Source organism: Leptinotarsa decemlineata, unplaced genomic scaffold, assembly GCF_025532065.1.
Source record: "Leptinotarsa decemlineata unplaced genomic scaffold, Ldec_3_MD MMD2_P_RNA_scaffold_5, whole genome shotgun sequence".
Taxonomy (NCBI): Eukaryota; Metazoa; Arthropoda; class Insecta; order Coleoptera; family Chrysomelidae; genus Leptinotarsa; species Leptinotarsa decemlineata.
The window spans coordinates 2505076-2520809 of NW_027412532.1; the positions used below are offsets into that span (position 1 = coordinate 2505076).

At 34.4% G+C, this 15734-nt stretch overlaps 2 protein-coding genes across 3 annotated transcripts; both read left to right on the top strand.

Annotated features, from left to right (window-relative positions):
* The first annotated feature begins 2664 nt into the window (after positions 1–2664).
* Positions 2665–10412, top strand: Fer1 (48 related 1). The gene is made up of 3 exons (XM_074169232.1): positions 2665–3125; positions 6169–6476; positions 9891–10412. Exons 1-3 carry the CDS (start codon positions 2908–2910, stop codon positions 10043–10045), a joined length of 681 nt encoding a protein of 226 aa, XP_074025333.1. The 5' UTR covers positions 2665–2907; the 3' UTR covers positions 10046–10412.
* Positions 10413–11538: 1126 nt separating this feature from the next.
* Ing5 (inhibitor of growth protein 5) lies at positions 11539–14534 on the top strand. Of its 2 annotated transcripts, none has more exons than XM_023156062.2 (6): positions 11539–11708; positions 11757–11947; positions 12000–12156; positions 12414–12593; positions 13486–13637; positions 13998–14534. In XM_023156062.2, exons 1-6 carry the CDS (start codon positions 11672–11674, stop codon positions 14097–14099), a joined length of 819 nt encoding a protein of 272 aa, XP_023011830.2. In that variant the 5' UTR covers positions 11539–11671; the 3' UTR covers positions 14100–14534. The 2 variants fall into 2 exon arrangements, with proteins under 2 accessions (XP_023011830.2, XP_074025334.1); XM_074169233.1 differs by having other exon boundaries at positions 12414–12587.
* The last annotated feature ends 1200 nt before the right edge of the window (positions 14535–15734 follow it).

Here is a 15734-nt window from a genome sequence, read left to right on the forward strand (position 1 = left end):
GCTCAGTATTTTGCATATAGTGGCTTCCACATAAGAGGTAGATATATGCTATCGCGGACTTTTATTTAAAACTATTTAAGATAAACAATCTTACGGTACATTACCTGCATGTATAGTCGAAGTAAACGATATTGTGCATATTTAAAGATGCCGGCACTCTCAAAGGGCAAAAAAAACAATACATGGAAATGAACCGGCAGCGAACTAGTCAACATGGACTGTAGATTTGGCGGTTCGTATTTTATAATTTTTACTAACCGAGTTTTATGATTGGCTGAAGAGTCATAACATTAAATTTGAAGTCATGTTACGATGACGAATAGAAATCGAAGAAAGTTATCGCCGTCTTGTTCAGTTCAGAAACTGATCGCGATTTGAGTGTTGAAATGTGATGTTGATGCAGTTATAATTACTTAAAATTTTTGTTATCTGTTTAAAATATGGCATCCTTGGACAAGTACTAACAGTAATAACGAATGTGAAAAAGAGATAATAGTGAGGATTCGGATGCATTTGAATATTGAAACACAGAGAGTATGTTTAAATGTATATAAGAATCTGTATCTCAAGTTTGGTTTCGAGGGAAACAAACTATTACAAGCAACATCAGATTTTACCAAAATTCCTTTCTCAACCGTATTGAAATAGTCAGAAACAAACCTTATGATGTTCATCTAATAAAATCATTGAAAAAAACAATATGCGGCTGTTACAAAAGCAATGAGATTCCTACAACTAAAATCGTAAGGAAGAAATTGAATACTTCCGGTCATAACGTGAACTGCTGTGACAAAACTCTTCAAAATCAAATAAAGAAACTAGGATTTAGATTTAAAATAATGAACAAACGTCAAGCATTTATGGAAAGCAGAAGAATAGTGGAATTGCTTAACAAATACTAAATATAGACAAGAACAACGGCAAATTTTCTATTTGGACGAAACTTGCTATGACACTCACTAGACAGTTACGAAATGTGTTCGAAAATGTGTACGCCTAACATGCCTGCAAACAAAGGATGGCGACTAATCATTGTGCATTGCGGAGGAAGTAAAAGATGGGTTCCGAATTCTTTGAAATTATATGGAAAAAAACTTGAGGACTGCTATAATAAGAATATGGAAACTAATATTTTCCAGGAATGGTTTGAAAACACATTGATCCCAAATTTGGATGCGAATAGTGTAATAGTTCTTGACAACACTTCCTATCATTCGGGATAGCTCATGAAAAAAATTGAAGAAAGATGAAATATAAAGTTTTTTAATGGATAAGAATTTGTATTTTGAAGATTATTATACCAAAAATCAACTATTTGAAGTTTTACAGACAAAGACATTTGAAAAAGTGTATGCCATTGAGGGTATTGCTGGAAAGTATGGACACACCATACTGAGACTTCCCCCCTATTTTTGTGTTTTCAATCATATCGAGTTGATTTGGGAAAAATTGAAATAAAGCATCGGGCGTAAAAATAATTTTCCAAAATTTGATAAGAAGGTGATACAGTTAATTAAAGAAGAAGTATCGAATATCACCAAAGAAAACTGGCAGAAAAGGATTGAAAAAGTAATTTTAGTTGGAGATTGGACACTTCCATATCAATGGTGAAAATACATTCATTATAGGGTAGGTATAGATAGATTCAATTATGTAATACAACATAGAAAGATCGTCAGAAGAAAAACGAATGTGGTTTAATGGGATATGTAGTTACAGAAACACTAAAACAGACTTTTCAATACAAATTTGTGTCGAAAAATGAAATATAAATTGAATACTTGAATTTTTAAATCTAGAACGGGGGACTACGGAAAACCACGATACTTATAGATGGCTCAGGGAGTTATCAACATTGCCTACCTAGAATACAAAACTATTACCACAGTGAAGAAAAGAGAAATGAAACTTTCTATGTTTTTTACCACCTTTATTTGTAACTAACGTTAACATATTATTTGTAACTAACGCTAACATAGGTATTTTGGAAAAAGAACAGAGATAATTGCGGGTTTCTTCAGAAAAAACAATGTGGAAGTGGCATTCAGACCACATGCCAGGTTATCTCATTTCCTTTTCTGTGCCAAAAATAAGGTGGACAAGTTGGAGAAATCTGGAGTTTATAAGCTTAAGTGTCCGGAGTGTAATAGTGTTTTTATGGGACAATGGGGCCGAAATTTCCAAAAACGAAATGCTGAACATGAAAGGTCCTTCAGACTATGAAAAAATGATTTGACGTTTTTAAACCATTCCTTGGCATGCAACCACAAGTTTCCTAATCTAAACGACAGGGAAATTTTGCACTATGCAAGGAATGGTTACAAACTCAATTATTTAGAATCCTTGGAAATTCACAAGCATAAACATTGCGGGTGCAACCTGTTAAATGATCAAATCGATTTAGTTTACACGCCGGTTTTTAAATTGGCAGATCCGCATTGTAAACTGTAAATTCAGGTACTCAATCAAGCCAAGTACCTCTATTAGTACCTACAGGGGTGGTATATAATGGCTTATGTAATGAACCATTGTTAGTTTATTGTATTAGTTTGAAAATGTCCGTATAGGACGAAACTGCAGTAAAACGTTCTTCGCACCCACCCCCGAACAGCAACAAAACTTTGAATCGATTTCAAATATCACCAAGAGGCGTGGCTAAACGTACCCCCATCAAAGCTCTGGCGTATCCGGATTTTCCGGGCCCTCGAAGTTCCTCTACAAAGCGCATGAATCCGGGATAAGTTTCAGGACATGTTTCAGTCTCACTCAACTCTTAGCACGTGTAACACACGTGCTAGATCACGTGCCGTCGATTAGGGAACAACAGTCGCTAATTTTCGAAACGTGTACTAACAAAACAACTTCACAATAGTAATAATAATAGTCTGGTTAATATGCGTAGGTGAAATGTTTTCCACTATGGAGAACTTGGATTTGGACGCGGTTAATAGGCAGTTTTATTTCGATGGCAGTTCTTTTATAAACGGCAACGGGAATAGTAATGGGAGTACAACTGGGTCGTCCAACAGTAGTGATTTGTTTTTGTATGACGACAATAGTAGTGACTCGGCTGTTTCCAGTTTTTCGTATGGCAGTGATCAAGAAAACAATTCGGATTGTAAAGAGTAAGACTTGTTTCTCATCAAAATATAATAAGGGTGCTTTATGATTATCATTTTCATATTGCTTGAAAATATTATTTTATAAATTATAAATATTAATTTATATTCGTCGTTTTAAAAAGTGCGATAATCAAATACACCACGAATTCCTTTAGTGTCTTAAAAATGAGTACAAATGAACAAGTTAACATTTGAAATACTGGGAAATAGGTTTTTCGACTCGATAAATTCATCGTTAACCACTGGAATAGTGGTTAACGATGTGAAACTTCACTGCAATTTCTAATTTCTTCGTGGAAAGTTGAGCTATCTAAAAACGTATTATAGGTGTTGTCTTTTTTCTAGATTTCAAAAGGGCATTCGAGACGCTCAACAATGAGTTACTTCCAATGAAATTAAATAAGTATGGACTAGATTATAAAGTATCAAAATGGTTCACACAAAATGGACGCAGCTAGTTAAATATAATCAAGTGACATCCAGTACTTTAAATGTAATTTCAGGTGTCCCTCAAGGGTCAGTATTGGGTCCACTGCTATTCTTGTTGTATATAAATGATATTGTGATACATGTTAAAAGGTGTAAGATAAAACTGTTTGCCGACGACACTATGTTGTACTGTTCTGGGACAACTAATGAAATCTCGAAATGTTTGAATGAGTGGTTATGTGACAACGGCCTCAAGTTTAAAGTAAATAAAACAAAATGCATATTAATGCGCAATGTAGTTATATTCAGAAGAAAATAGCAACGAAAATGCATCTTTTATATAGATTGAAAAATAAAATAAGTGAATATGCAAAATCAACAATTCATAAATCAATAATAGCACCCCACTTTGACTATTGCAGTACATTACTCTATTTTGTGAGCAATGAAAATCTAAACAAACTACAGAAGCTTCAAAACAGATCCACGAGGACAATATTGAGTTGTAATAAACGCACATCTGTGGAATACATGTTGGAAACACTGTCTCTTATATCTGCTAAACAAAGGATAACACTGAATATGCTAATATTTATATTTAAAATCAAACACAATATGTTGCCAAATTATCTGAGTGATCAGTTAACCTACACAAGTAGAATTCATACACACTCCACTAGAAATAGAATAAGAAATTAGTATATCAACAGAGAACATATAGGTTGTGACTCGTTATATAGTTCAAAAGAAAATGTAGTGAATATATTTCAAGTAATATCTAGTCATCAATAATTCGTCTTGTTTTCTAGTTTCTTGTTTTTGAAATGTGACTTGTCTCATTTTTAAATTTTTTTGTTTTGTATTTTATAAGTGACTGACTGTACTATGAAGAGCATTATTTGTTTATAAAGAGGAATAATATAATGTTTTCGGTTTTCAAATACTTTTTTGAGTTGATGTCTGACAAATGGTATTGTTAGAATGGTAGAATCTATCACAATTCTTCATTTCTCTAACGAGTGGTAATGATGAAATTTTATTTTGAAAAATTGTTGATATTCCTGAAGGAAGGGTTCAAAAAAATTATTGGACAAAAAAGTCATGACCACTATAATTATTACGTTAAATAAAAAAGTTCAAAATATGTTTTGCTGTCGTCGTTTTGCCAAGAATCAACGAGGCCTTAATTGTAACATACGATTCTTAGCACATATTGCCGAGAATTACTAACCTATTTATTAGGTACGGTGATACTGTATAATTTTGCCTAACACACAAAAATTTGGATTTAATTTCTACTTACTACTTCAAAGTGTAGCAAAAGAGTTGCATTCGTTCTGGGGGTGAATAGTAGATTGACTAATTTTGTTTTATTGGGGTTTTTCTTAAAGTCAATGCTTTTCAATTTATTTCAATTTATCACTACAATCACGTTTTTAGAGAGGGTTTTTTCGCGAATATCTCAACACGTATTTTATAGCAAAAATCATTCTTTCCTAATACTTTCCTTGTCATACACCAAACACATTCTTTGTCATGACTGAGATTAAATAAATTAAGTTCAGGGATTTTACTAGCCGAAAAGCTCGTTAAACGCTTAAAAAAATTCAAACCTCCGACGTTTAATTAATCCGACAAAAATACTTTTATCACCCCAGCGTAGGTGACTGGAAATCCATACTTGGTCCCGCACTATTTCTTATCTGTAATGTTTTAAAACCATTCATTGCCTGTTGAAAATTCTCTATCTACGCCTATGTTTAATTTATGATTTTTTATAGTTATTGAGGAATGTATATTTTATGTTTCACTTTACTACCAGAGAATTTTTCATTCCACGACGAGAGTCAGTCTTATTGTATTAGTGTGTAATATAGGGGTGCAATGACAATCAGTGTTTCATTGTCCCTTTTGAACATTACATTATCTATGTCAATAATATTGTTAATTTTCCAAAATGAACCCATCTACTCTTTGCTGATGACACTAAACTCATTGTTCATAGTAAAAACTTTACATCTACTACTTTTCCTATCAAACGATTTCGTAAATGGCATCCTCAACTGGTTTGTAGCCAATAAACTCTTCCTAACCGAAAGTTAAACTCAAAGCATTCAATCCTCACAGGAAAAATGAAGTTATGGAAATCGTTGTTGAAAAAGAAAGTACCTATAAATAACTTGTCTATCTCTTTCGTCCCATCGCAAAACATGTGAGATGATTGAAAAATTGATTTTTTCCCGATAAAACTCTTAAAAACTATCTGCTGGATCATCAAACACAGATAGAGTCTGAACCAAATCAAAACAAAACTCATACTGATCAAAGAGTGTGAACTTTCACGGCCGGATTTCAGAAACACAGCGATAATTTCAATAGAAAGGAAAAGGAAATTGACAACAATAAAATCTAGCTACCTGAGCTTAATTGTACACAAACCAGGGCATTTATTCCATGCCCACCTTTCCAGCGGTCTAGTTTTTTGTGTTGGGAACAACTTGATCACTTTGACCGTTATTTCATGGTCTACCGCAGTATTAGACGAAGCGTCAGGCATAAAAACCTACAGACCACGACCAAAAAACCCGGGAAATTATCATTTTGAAATCTTTTCCAGAAGACTTCATCGTCACCGACGAAGAAGTAAGTGTCCTCAGCAGCAAATCCAGCAGCGCCAAGCAGCTAATCTCCGAGAAAGAAAACGGATGCAGTCCATCAACGATGCTTTCGAAGGTTTGAGGGCGCATATCCCTACACTACCCTACGAGAAAAGGCTTTCGAAAGTAGACACGTTGAAACTGGCCATAGGATACATTAACTTTTTGAGCGAGTTGGTGCGAACTGACAAAAATTCGAACACGGAATACTTCAATGGGCATAACAGGAATCTCAAGCAGGATGAGCCGAAAAAAATCATTCTTAGAGGTGAGTTTGATACTAGATTTTTACTTTATCATGGAGAAACAGTCCCGCAATTCCGTGCAGTGCTTTTTTGCTTGAGTCAAATGTTCAAAATTAACTATTTTCAAAAATATAATCGCAACTATCAAAAAGTTTGATATTCACTATCTGGTTGATCATATGTTTTTCGAAAATAGAAAGATCTCAGGAACTGATTACAGGGTGTTTATTAAACACGCGGCAAAAAATTCAGGGACCACCTCTATGCAGGATGTGTGAAAGACTGTCAAGCATGTCCTATGCGAGTGACCGGAGTTATCGTCAATAAGATAGATAGATAGATAGATTATCTTTATTAGTTCTTTGGTACAAAGACCCTTGCGGGTGTAGAACATGTCAATGTATAAAGGAGTATGATAAAAATTACAAAAAAATAAAAAATAAACATAAAAATAAAAAATATAAAATGAAAATATATATATATATATATACACACATCGGAAAAGTCTAGGGATATTTTTAAAAATGGCAATAATTTTTTTTTAGATCGCTTTAGGGAAAAAAAGTTGACGGGTGATTATTAAACGAATGTAACTTACAACAAAATTTATTAAATGGTCAAAAATACTGAGTGCGCATATAAGCAAAACTAAAAAAAAATATGGCTCTTCTTTGGCACCCCGAAAAAAATCATAATACAAAAAAAATTGGAATCAGTACAAAGTATGGCCTCCACGCTGGTTTATTACGGCCCTACATCTATCGTGCATCGGCAAAATGAGATTGTCAATGTCTTGTTGAGGTACATTTGCCCATTCAGCGATTAAAAGCTCTCTCAATTGAAACGTTGTGTGAATGTTCCCCATATGCGGAGTAATTCTTCGTTGAAGCATGTCCCACACATGCTCGATGGGATTCAGGTCCGGTGATTGTGCTGGCCACGGCAATACATCAACTCCTTCGTTGGTGAGCCAGTCAGTCACTAGACGCGCGACATGTGGACGAGCATTATCGTGCATTATGTGGAAGTTTTCACCAACAGCACCAGCAAACGGACGGACGATAGGTAGAAGAATGGTGTCGAGGTACTGTCGAGCTGTGAGGGAGCGATTTGGAAAAACGAGATCGGTTCTGCCGCCGATCACGATTCCGCCCCATAGCATTACTGTACCACCTCTGTATGTGTGGACTTCCTGGACGTGTCTCAAACGTTCATTATTTCCAGGTCGTCTCCACAGTCTTACTCGACGAGAATCTGGATTCGTCTGTAAACAAAACTGTGGCCCAATCATTTGCATTCCAGTTTTGATGTTCTTGACACCACTCTAATCTTCTACCGCGATTGCATCTCGACAAAGGTGGACATCTAAGTGGCCTTCTGTTGTGGAGATCTGCTTCATGCTGTCGATTTCTGACAGTATCACGACCAATGGTTACCTGGTGCGTCTGCTGCAACACGTTAACCAACTCAGACGCTGTGATTGTCGGCTGTCTTCTTGCGGTTAAGACCAAAAATCGGTCTTGAACTGCAGTTGAAGCGCGTCCTCGCCCTGGATGTTGTTCGGCTGGACTGCCAGTTTCACGGAAACGCCGCCACAATCGACTGATAACACTTTGGGAGACCCCCAAACGAAGAGCTACATCATTTTGTCGCATGCCACCTTGAAGAAGCCCTACAGCTCTATTCATCTCAGCCAATGGTAAGTGATGGCGTTCCATGTTAAAGCACAATATTTCCAGTTTAATTGCTGAGCAAGAACTGCATAGAATGTACAAACTCGACACTTTCAGATTATTTATTTTAGCCGAAAACCTACAGTTTGTAAAAAACTTGATAAAAGATTAGTTACCGTTTTTGCAGGCTTTGTTCAACCCATAGAAATCTACAGGGTGGTCGAGTGTACCAATTCAATCGAAATTAAACGACCTCATGCATTTATTTTTATGATATTTAGTATGTTATAAAAATATTCCTAGACTTTTCCGATGTATATATATATACAATATTAACATTGTAAAATTATACAAACAGTCAGACAATGAATATAAACAGGTAGACAATTCAAAGTCTATGATTTCAAAAATCCTCATTCATAAAAGGTTATTGAGTTATCAATATTCCAGGAAACTTCACTACAACATTCAATTTATAGCACTTGTGTCCGCACCGCGGGGTACCTCACCCCCTCGTCGTGGGGTGCATTATCTGCACGGGAATATCATGACAGAACTCACCGTGACATCGAAGCACAATCGTCGGCGTATTTAAAATTGATTACGCTAGGGTCACAGGGCGAATAGAGGCCCTCATTCTCGACGGTGGTCTACCGAATTCGATTATTGAGGCGAGATCCTGCCCCCTCAATCATAATTCGTTACGCAAAACAGCTGCATCCTGCGTTACGAAGACACGCTCCTTGTCTTGTTTGTTTATATTCTATCGTTTGTTACAGTTATAATTGTGCATTAAGGGCCATTAGGAAGGTTACAGGTGTGTGAGCGAGAGAGAAAAAATAGAAGCGTTTTATGTAGTCATTTATTTAATTTAGAAGCGGACAGACAGCAAGGTCTAAACGTGTTTCTTACTAAGAATAATTATTTGTAAATATGACAACATGATGAAACTTAAAACTTACAACTTTCTCACCGGTAGAATCTTCGCCAATGAGGACCAGGCTAAAACGGCTTTCGTCGACTCCATCGAATCCCGAGCATCCAATTGCCATGTTGGCGAAATTAATCGACTTGTGTTACGTTGGCAAAAGTGCACTGATTCAAATGGCGCTCATTTCGATTGAATTGAATAAACATTCAGTGAGATATTACAGTTTAAAGTAGACTCATAAAAACGGACTAATATTTGTAAATTTGGTAGTTTTGGTTCGAAGACCCATGCAGTTCTGATAGTAAACCTCAAGTTTCATCATTGGCAATACACCAACATTTTACAAAAACGACAAACTAGTTCAAGAGTTGATAACTTTGAGAAAAAATAATACAAATTCGACAGTTGGCGATATATGTGTGCCCCAGATAACCAGTTGGTTTCAAAAATCAATTGAATTGACCACAAGGCAAAAAAAACTACCATTAATACGTTCATATAAGTAGACATATAGAAAAACTGAAATATAAAATTTTCATTGCAAAAAAATTTCGAATAACTAAACAGAATTCAACAGGTTTTTCACAATATAAACCAGCCTCTAAGTTTGATTTATGCAATACTAGCTTTTACTAGCCATTAAATAAGTGTCAGTACAATAGAAATGAATCAATATTGTAATGCTTGGCTGGGATTATCGATTTTAAAAAAATCACCTAACCTAATCTAAACTAAACTAACCTACTCTATTCTACTCTACTCTAACTTAACCTAACCAACAAAATAGCTAGCCTTTGAGCACACAAATTTTTAATGACTTTTCATTGTTATAGGTGGAGGTGGCTTATATACAGCGCACTCTTTGTCGTGGTCCAGAGTCAAGGAACCCAACCCCAACGGAATCATGCATGCCAAAGTTTGGGTACCAGAAGATCCAAGAGCCAAAAAAGACTCGTCCAACAGTTCTTCCTTCAACTTAACCGAATAAAGGGCTGGCTGTTTGCATTAAAATAACTGTTACAGAATGTCACACACCTTGATATTATTATATTGTAAATAATTTTTTAATGATGAATAAGCAGTTCGAGTGGAAAAGTATATATTTTTGGCTTAGTTGGTGAGCCATTTGTCGTTTACTGAGTATTTCCACTCTATCACTATTTTTGTTCCATTACTATATTTCTAGTCTGGGTTCTAGTCATTTTTTAGTGAACAATTGTTGTTGGTGGTTTCTTTTGTTACTTTATCCTTTGAAAAACACATAAAATTTGTTGATTTATAATTGAGTAAATACGAATGTATGCTGACAAAAACTTATGTAAATAATGTATATAATATATTTTTTGTTTTAACGATTATGGGTTGTTTTTTACCTCTTCCTCTCTCATTTCCTTCTATATTTCAATAACGTGTTAGGAATCACATGTAAAAAGGTAAGACCTCGTTAGTCCTTAGCTCGCACAAGTTTCTCAACTTCTGAGAGTTGTCGTTCGTATGGGGGCGACAGCTGATTAACGGAAAAACAGATATTTGTCAGACTTTTGATCAGTTCATTAATATTATCACTAACAAAAAATGTATATCTAACTAAATTAAAATAAATTATGTGCTAATGGAATTGATCGTTCCGTGATCATGTATTTTGAGTGACGTTTCATTGTGAAATTTTCACTGAACAAGTGAAATTATTTCTTAAGTAAGTACATAATATATAATAATACAAAATATCTAATCTAGTGGCTACTGGAATAGAGTTTCTTTATGATTTAATAATAAATTCAGACTGAATAATGAGAAAACATTGATAATTTAACTATCACTTGTTGCATTTCTGACCTAAAAATAATCCAAGCTATTTTTATGCAGTTTCTACCATTGTTAATAAAATCAACCCGGAATGCACAAGAAACTTGGAACTACAGTCTTATCAAATGTCTAACACAAATTCACTGATTAAGAATTCGTTCATTGCACCATTTATCAACCTGTATACAAAGCTGGGTCAATCTCGGTTCTCGTGCATTATGATAATACCTTTGTATATAGATCTACATACAAAGATAATACTCCATTAGCTCATAGGTTCTGTGGTGATAAAACAAAAAAATTCTTTGTTGATTTCAAGAAATTGTTGTAAAAGGTATGGGGCGTTTCTCAATGGGCCTCCTCAATAATGATTTATTTCAGACATTTATTTCAATATATAACGTTCTGTGTATATCTGTTTAAATTCCCTTCTGAGTATTTTGGGTATAAAGTGAATAAATTAAATGATTTCTATATAATTCAATTTTCACAGTGAAAGTCATAGTTTCAGGTGGATTTATTCTGTTGGCACTTTTCGGCAAACTGCACTAATGAAAAAAAAACACTTTGTATTAATTTTCATTCTAATACACGGAATTGCATAATGTTACGAAAGTAAACCACCATGTCATATGTCATCTGTCATTTCATTATTTGTTTCGTTGATTGCTGTCGCTGTCATTGTCAAATAAATTAAACATAAGCTTTGTTTGTTGTTGGTTGTTGAAAACTTTTATTTGAATTCAAAAAAAACTTTCTGCTCAAAGGAGTTATTAAATTCTCTGCAGAAGTTACAGTATTCATTAAAATGACTTCGGCTCTCTATTTGGAACATTACTTAGATAGTAAGAATAAATTTTTAATTTAAGACTTTCTCTCATAGTTTTTTCTAGGCCTAGAACATTTACCCATTGAGCTTCAACGCAACTTTACGTTAATGAGAGATTTGGACTCGAGAGCTCAAGGTCTTATGAAAAACATAGATACATTAGCGGATCAGTACCTAAAAGATCAGAAAAATCTGTCTTCAGATCAGAAAAAAGAGCAGTTGGATAAAATACAGAGTCTATTCAACAAAGCTAAAGTGAGAAGGTCTCCATTTTGCTGTTTTAGTGTGTACATGCATGTTTTTCTAGGAATATGGGGACGATAAAGTACAACTAGCAATACAGACTTATGAATTAGTAGATAAACATATTCGCAAGTTAGATAATGATTTAGCTAGGTTCGAATCCGAAATTCAAGACAAAGCATTGAATTCTAGGAGCCAAGAGGAACCGACTGTAGGCAAAAGTAAGTTGAATTTAATACGGGTGAATATTTGTTTTAGTGGCACTTCTGATAATAAAAAATCAAAAAATGACATCTTTTATGAGCACATGGTGGTAGCCTTTATTCATACATTTCGAATTCTCAAATCCCTTGTGGAAATGATATATTTCATATATATATGATAGTATGCCGTTTGTTGAAGTAAATACAATTTGGGAATCTATCTAAAATTACCAAAATCTGTGACTTTTCCTTCTTATCTTGAATGTTTTTTAAAGGAGGCAGAAAGAAGCTGAAGGATGGAAAAGCAGAAAAGAAAAAACGATCCGGTAATTCTAGCGAAGAAGACTCAACAGGAACTGTGAAGGGGAACAAGAAGAAAAAACAGAAGGGGGCAGGGACTGGAAGCGCTTCCGGAAACTCGACTGGCAATGGTGCCAAGGCTGCTTCAGGTGAGGGTTCGTATCATTTCATGCTCATCATCATAATACCAAAACAATACAATACTGAGTACTGTTTGGGCAATATTCAAAAAATTCCTATGATTTTTGTCCTCTTTTAAAAATGGATCACACATTCATTGAGTAAGTGAATCATTTCAAATATTTAGGTATAACCATTGATCAAAAACTAATAGAAAATGTGACAAAACTGAGCAGCATGTGTTTTGTAATAAAGCAATTACATGAAGCTGTCTCACTAGATGGGCTGAAACTAAAGTACTATTGACTCAATCAGTCTCTCTTGTCTTAAGGATTGCCTTTCTGGGGAAACTCAGCTCATGTCATGAAAGCATTCAAACACCAAAATAAGTGATAATATCCTTGCTGGGTTTCATTATAAACAATCATGTAAGAATAAATTTACTCAGTTTTACATACTCACTCTATCCTGCCTATATTATCTGAGAATATTAAAAAATTAAGCTTACTCCAGAAAAAATAGTGTGTCCTAGTAGACATACCCGTGATTCGGGCAGACAGGTCGTCCAGCAAATCAGTCACGTGGTTTGTCACGTGGTCCTTAGCCAGCCAATCAGGATAAAGCCAAGTTGTCACGTGATCCCGGGGCAGGAATTCAAATTATTTAATATTTCAGGCAGATAGTGAGCCAAGTCAGGCTCGATGGAATTCATCAAATCGCAGCAATGACAAAAGGAGCAATTCAATGGAATCAGTCAGTCGAAAGCAGGTTAATAAAGAAACAGTTCAAGTGAATTACCATGGTGATGTTTCGGTCACGTAAAATCCAGCTATTTTGACAATCGCCCATGTATTGGAATTCATTACATCATTGTGACCAGTTTTTCCGTAAATTTATGAGTTGAAGGTTGATTTTATGGTTTTTCAGTGGCTGAAGCGGTGGCAGCAGTCTTGCCTGGATTAGCAGGAATCGCCCATCCTAGCGACGTATTGGATATGCCTGTTGATCCTAACGAACCAACATATTGCCTTTGTCATCAAGTGTCCTACGGTGAAATGATTGGATGTGATAATCTTGATGTAAGATTCATTTTTACATATCTGACTTATCAAATTTTGAAATGCCTGAAAACCTGCTGAGTTTATAAGTTTAATGAGTAAAAATTATCTTCTTGATGCTTTGCTGTTAAGCTAATATTTATCATATCTTGATTCATGCTATTTGAGGTATAATATTCCATTCTGACATTTATTATACCAGACAGAAACAGTGTTGATCTACTATAATCCACTTTGGATATTCCAATATGTTTGAAGTTAAAAAAACTATTTTAGGAAGATATATTAAAGTCTATAAGAATTTCGTAGCAACATACTAATCTTGTTGAGTTATTATGGACCCTTATTCGGGAAAACATAAGAAAAAATTGCATTTTTCAGTGTCCAATTGAATGGTTCCATTTCGCTTGTGTCGGATTAACTACAAAGCCCAAAGGGAAATGGTATTGTCCGAAATGTACTCAGGATAGGAAGAAGAAATAGCGAAAACAGATTATCTAGGTGAATCATTCCACACTTTAAAATTCTTTCAAAATTTTTAATTGTTGACAATCTACTTTTCGTAGATTTATTTCTCTTCTTTATTTATTGTTTTTGAACCTAATTGTAAACGATTATGTATTGTTTGGGTTCTCGTGGACGATTTGCTTCCAAGAAGAAACATCAAAAATGTTTTTCCGTAACTCTTAAGTATCAAAATACTTCAATCGATTATTTTTCCTTGATATGTTTTCATCGGGCATCGAATCACGTGGAAAATATGAGCCCGTCATGTGGCTTCAGATCTCAAAAGACATTAGTAAAGTGTTTGTTTCGAAGTTGTTGTTATGTAGGTTTTAATTAGATTTTACAAAGAAATTTCTGTAATATTTGTTTGTATGATGAGTTGTGAAAGATTAATAAAATATATCAACAGTATGTTTTTTTTCAACACTCGTAAGTCCCTCACTTCAAAACAGAATGTGGATTGATCTGAAACAGATGATTATCATCTTGAAAGTTACTAAAATACTCCTGGAATGTTCCTCCTGACGAAAATCTATTAGTTTTCATAAAAGAGGTCTAAAACAATGCATTTTAAACTTATCTTTTCAATCTTTTCCTTTAAAAAATCATATGAATACTTGAAAAAGAGGAATGAAATAATGCATTCAACGTTTAAAGGGATTTGTTTCAATTTCACCATTTGGCAACATCGGTTATAGCTAATAAAGGACAATGAATCTGTTACCTGTATGAGACAAACAAAGATGACATATTTCAGAGGCGTGCTGTTCTGTTTACTTATGTTCCGAGTTCCGAGACATTCTGTGACATGACATTTTGTGCACCTAACCTATCTTCCTCTATATAAATAAATAACAAAACAACTGTTGTTTATGTGGCTTGTGGAGGTCGTATTGAACTATAATTTATATTTTGCCTTAATTGTTGATTTATGAAGCTAATTTTCCCTTTTTAAAGTAAAATATCTAGGTACGTATAAATTATTTCAACTTGATATAGGCCTGTTGCCAATATGTGAATTAGAAACAAATCCCTTCAAAAATTAAAACCCAACATTTGAAACATCAATTTGAATACTTTTTGAAGAGAATTTGAAAAACTCATGAATTAAACTCAACTTTATTTTGTTCAAACTTGCATTTGCTGTAATAACCCAAATTGAGGAACATTCCCCATTATCTTAAACCCTTATTAGTACAGGAGCCAGCGAGATATCAGTACAGGAGCCGGCGAGAGATTGACCTACACCCATCTGATAACCAGACGAGATATATCGTTTTTGAAATGTTTGGCACTGACTTGTTCTCTTCTAGTCAATGGGAAGTATTTCCTATTTTTTTATTGATCAAAATCGATTTATTCATCACAAAAAATACATAAATATTCAATCAACAAAGATCAAAGACAGATGCATCTTTATAGGGCTAGTCAGAAAAATGGGATGAAAATATGCATTTTAGATAATTAACATACAGTTAAAATACAAGTGAGATTAAAGTTGTAATTGAAAATTTTAAGAATTGATATCAAAACACGACATATTTTAAAAGTTGAGACTCTTCTATACTATAAAATATTTGTTCTTGGAGTTTAATGCTAAATGGCATACAG

Bases quoted from the DNA above. Each gene is read 5' to 3' on its own strand.
- Fer1 (XM_074169232.1), top strand. From the start codon at position 2,908: ATGTTTTCCACTATGGAGAACTTGGATTTGGACGCGGTTAATAGGCAG. The intron at 3,126-6,168 runs GTAAGACTTGTT...AATCTTTTCCAG, and splicing joins AACAATTCGGATTGTAAAGA to AAGACTTCATCGTCACCGAC. The intron at 6,477-9,890 runs GTGAGTTTGATA...TCATTGTTATAG, and splicing joins GAAAAAAATCATTCTTAGAG to GTGGAGGTGGCTTATATACA.
- Ing5 (XM_023156062.2), top strand. From the start codon at position 11,672: ATGACTTCGGCTCTCTATTTGGAACATTACTTAGATA. The intron at 11,948-11,999 runs GTGAGAAGGTCT...ATGTTTTTCTAG, and splicing joins GTCTATTCAACAAAGCTAAA to GAATATGGGGACGATAAAGT. The intron at 13,638-13,997 runs GTAAGATTCATT...TGCATTTTTCAG, and splicing joins TTGGATGTGATAATCTTGAT to TGTCCAATTGAATGGTTCCA.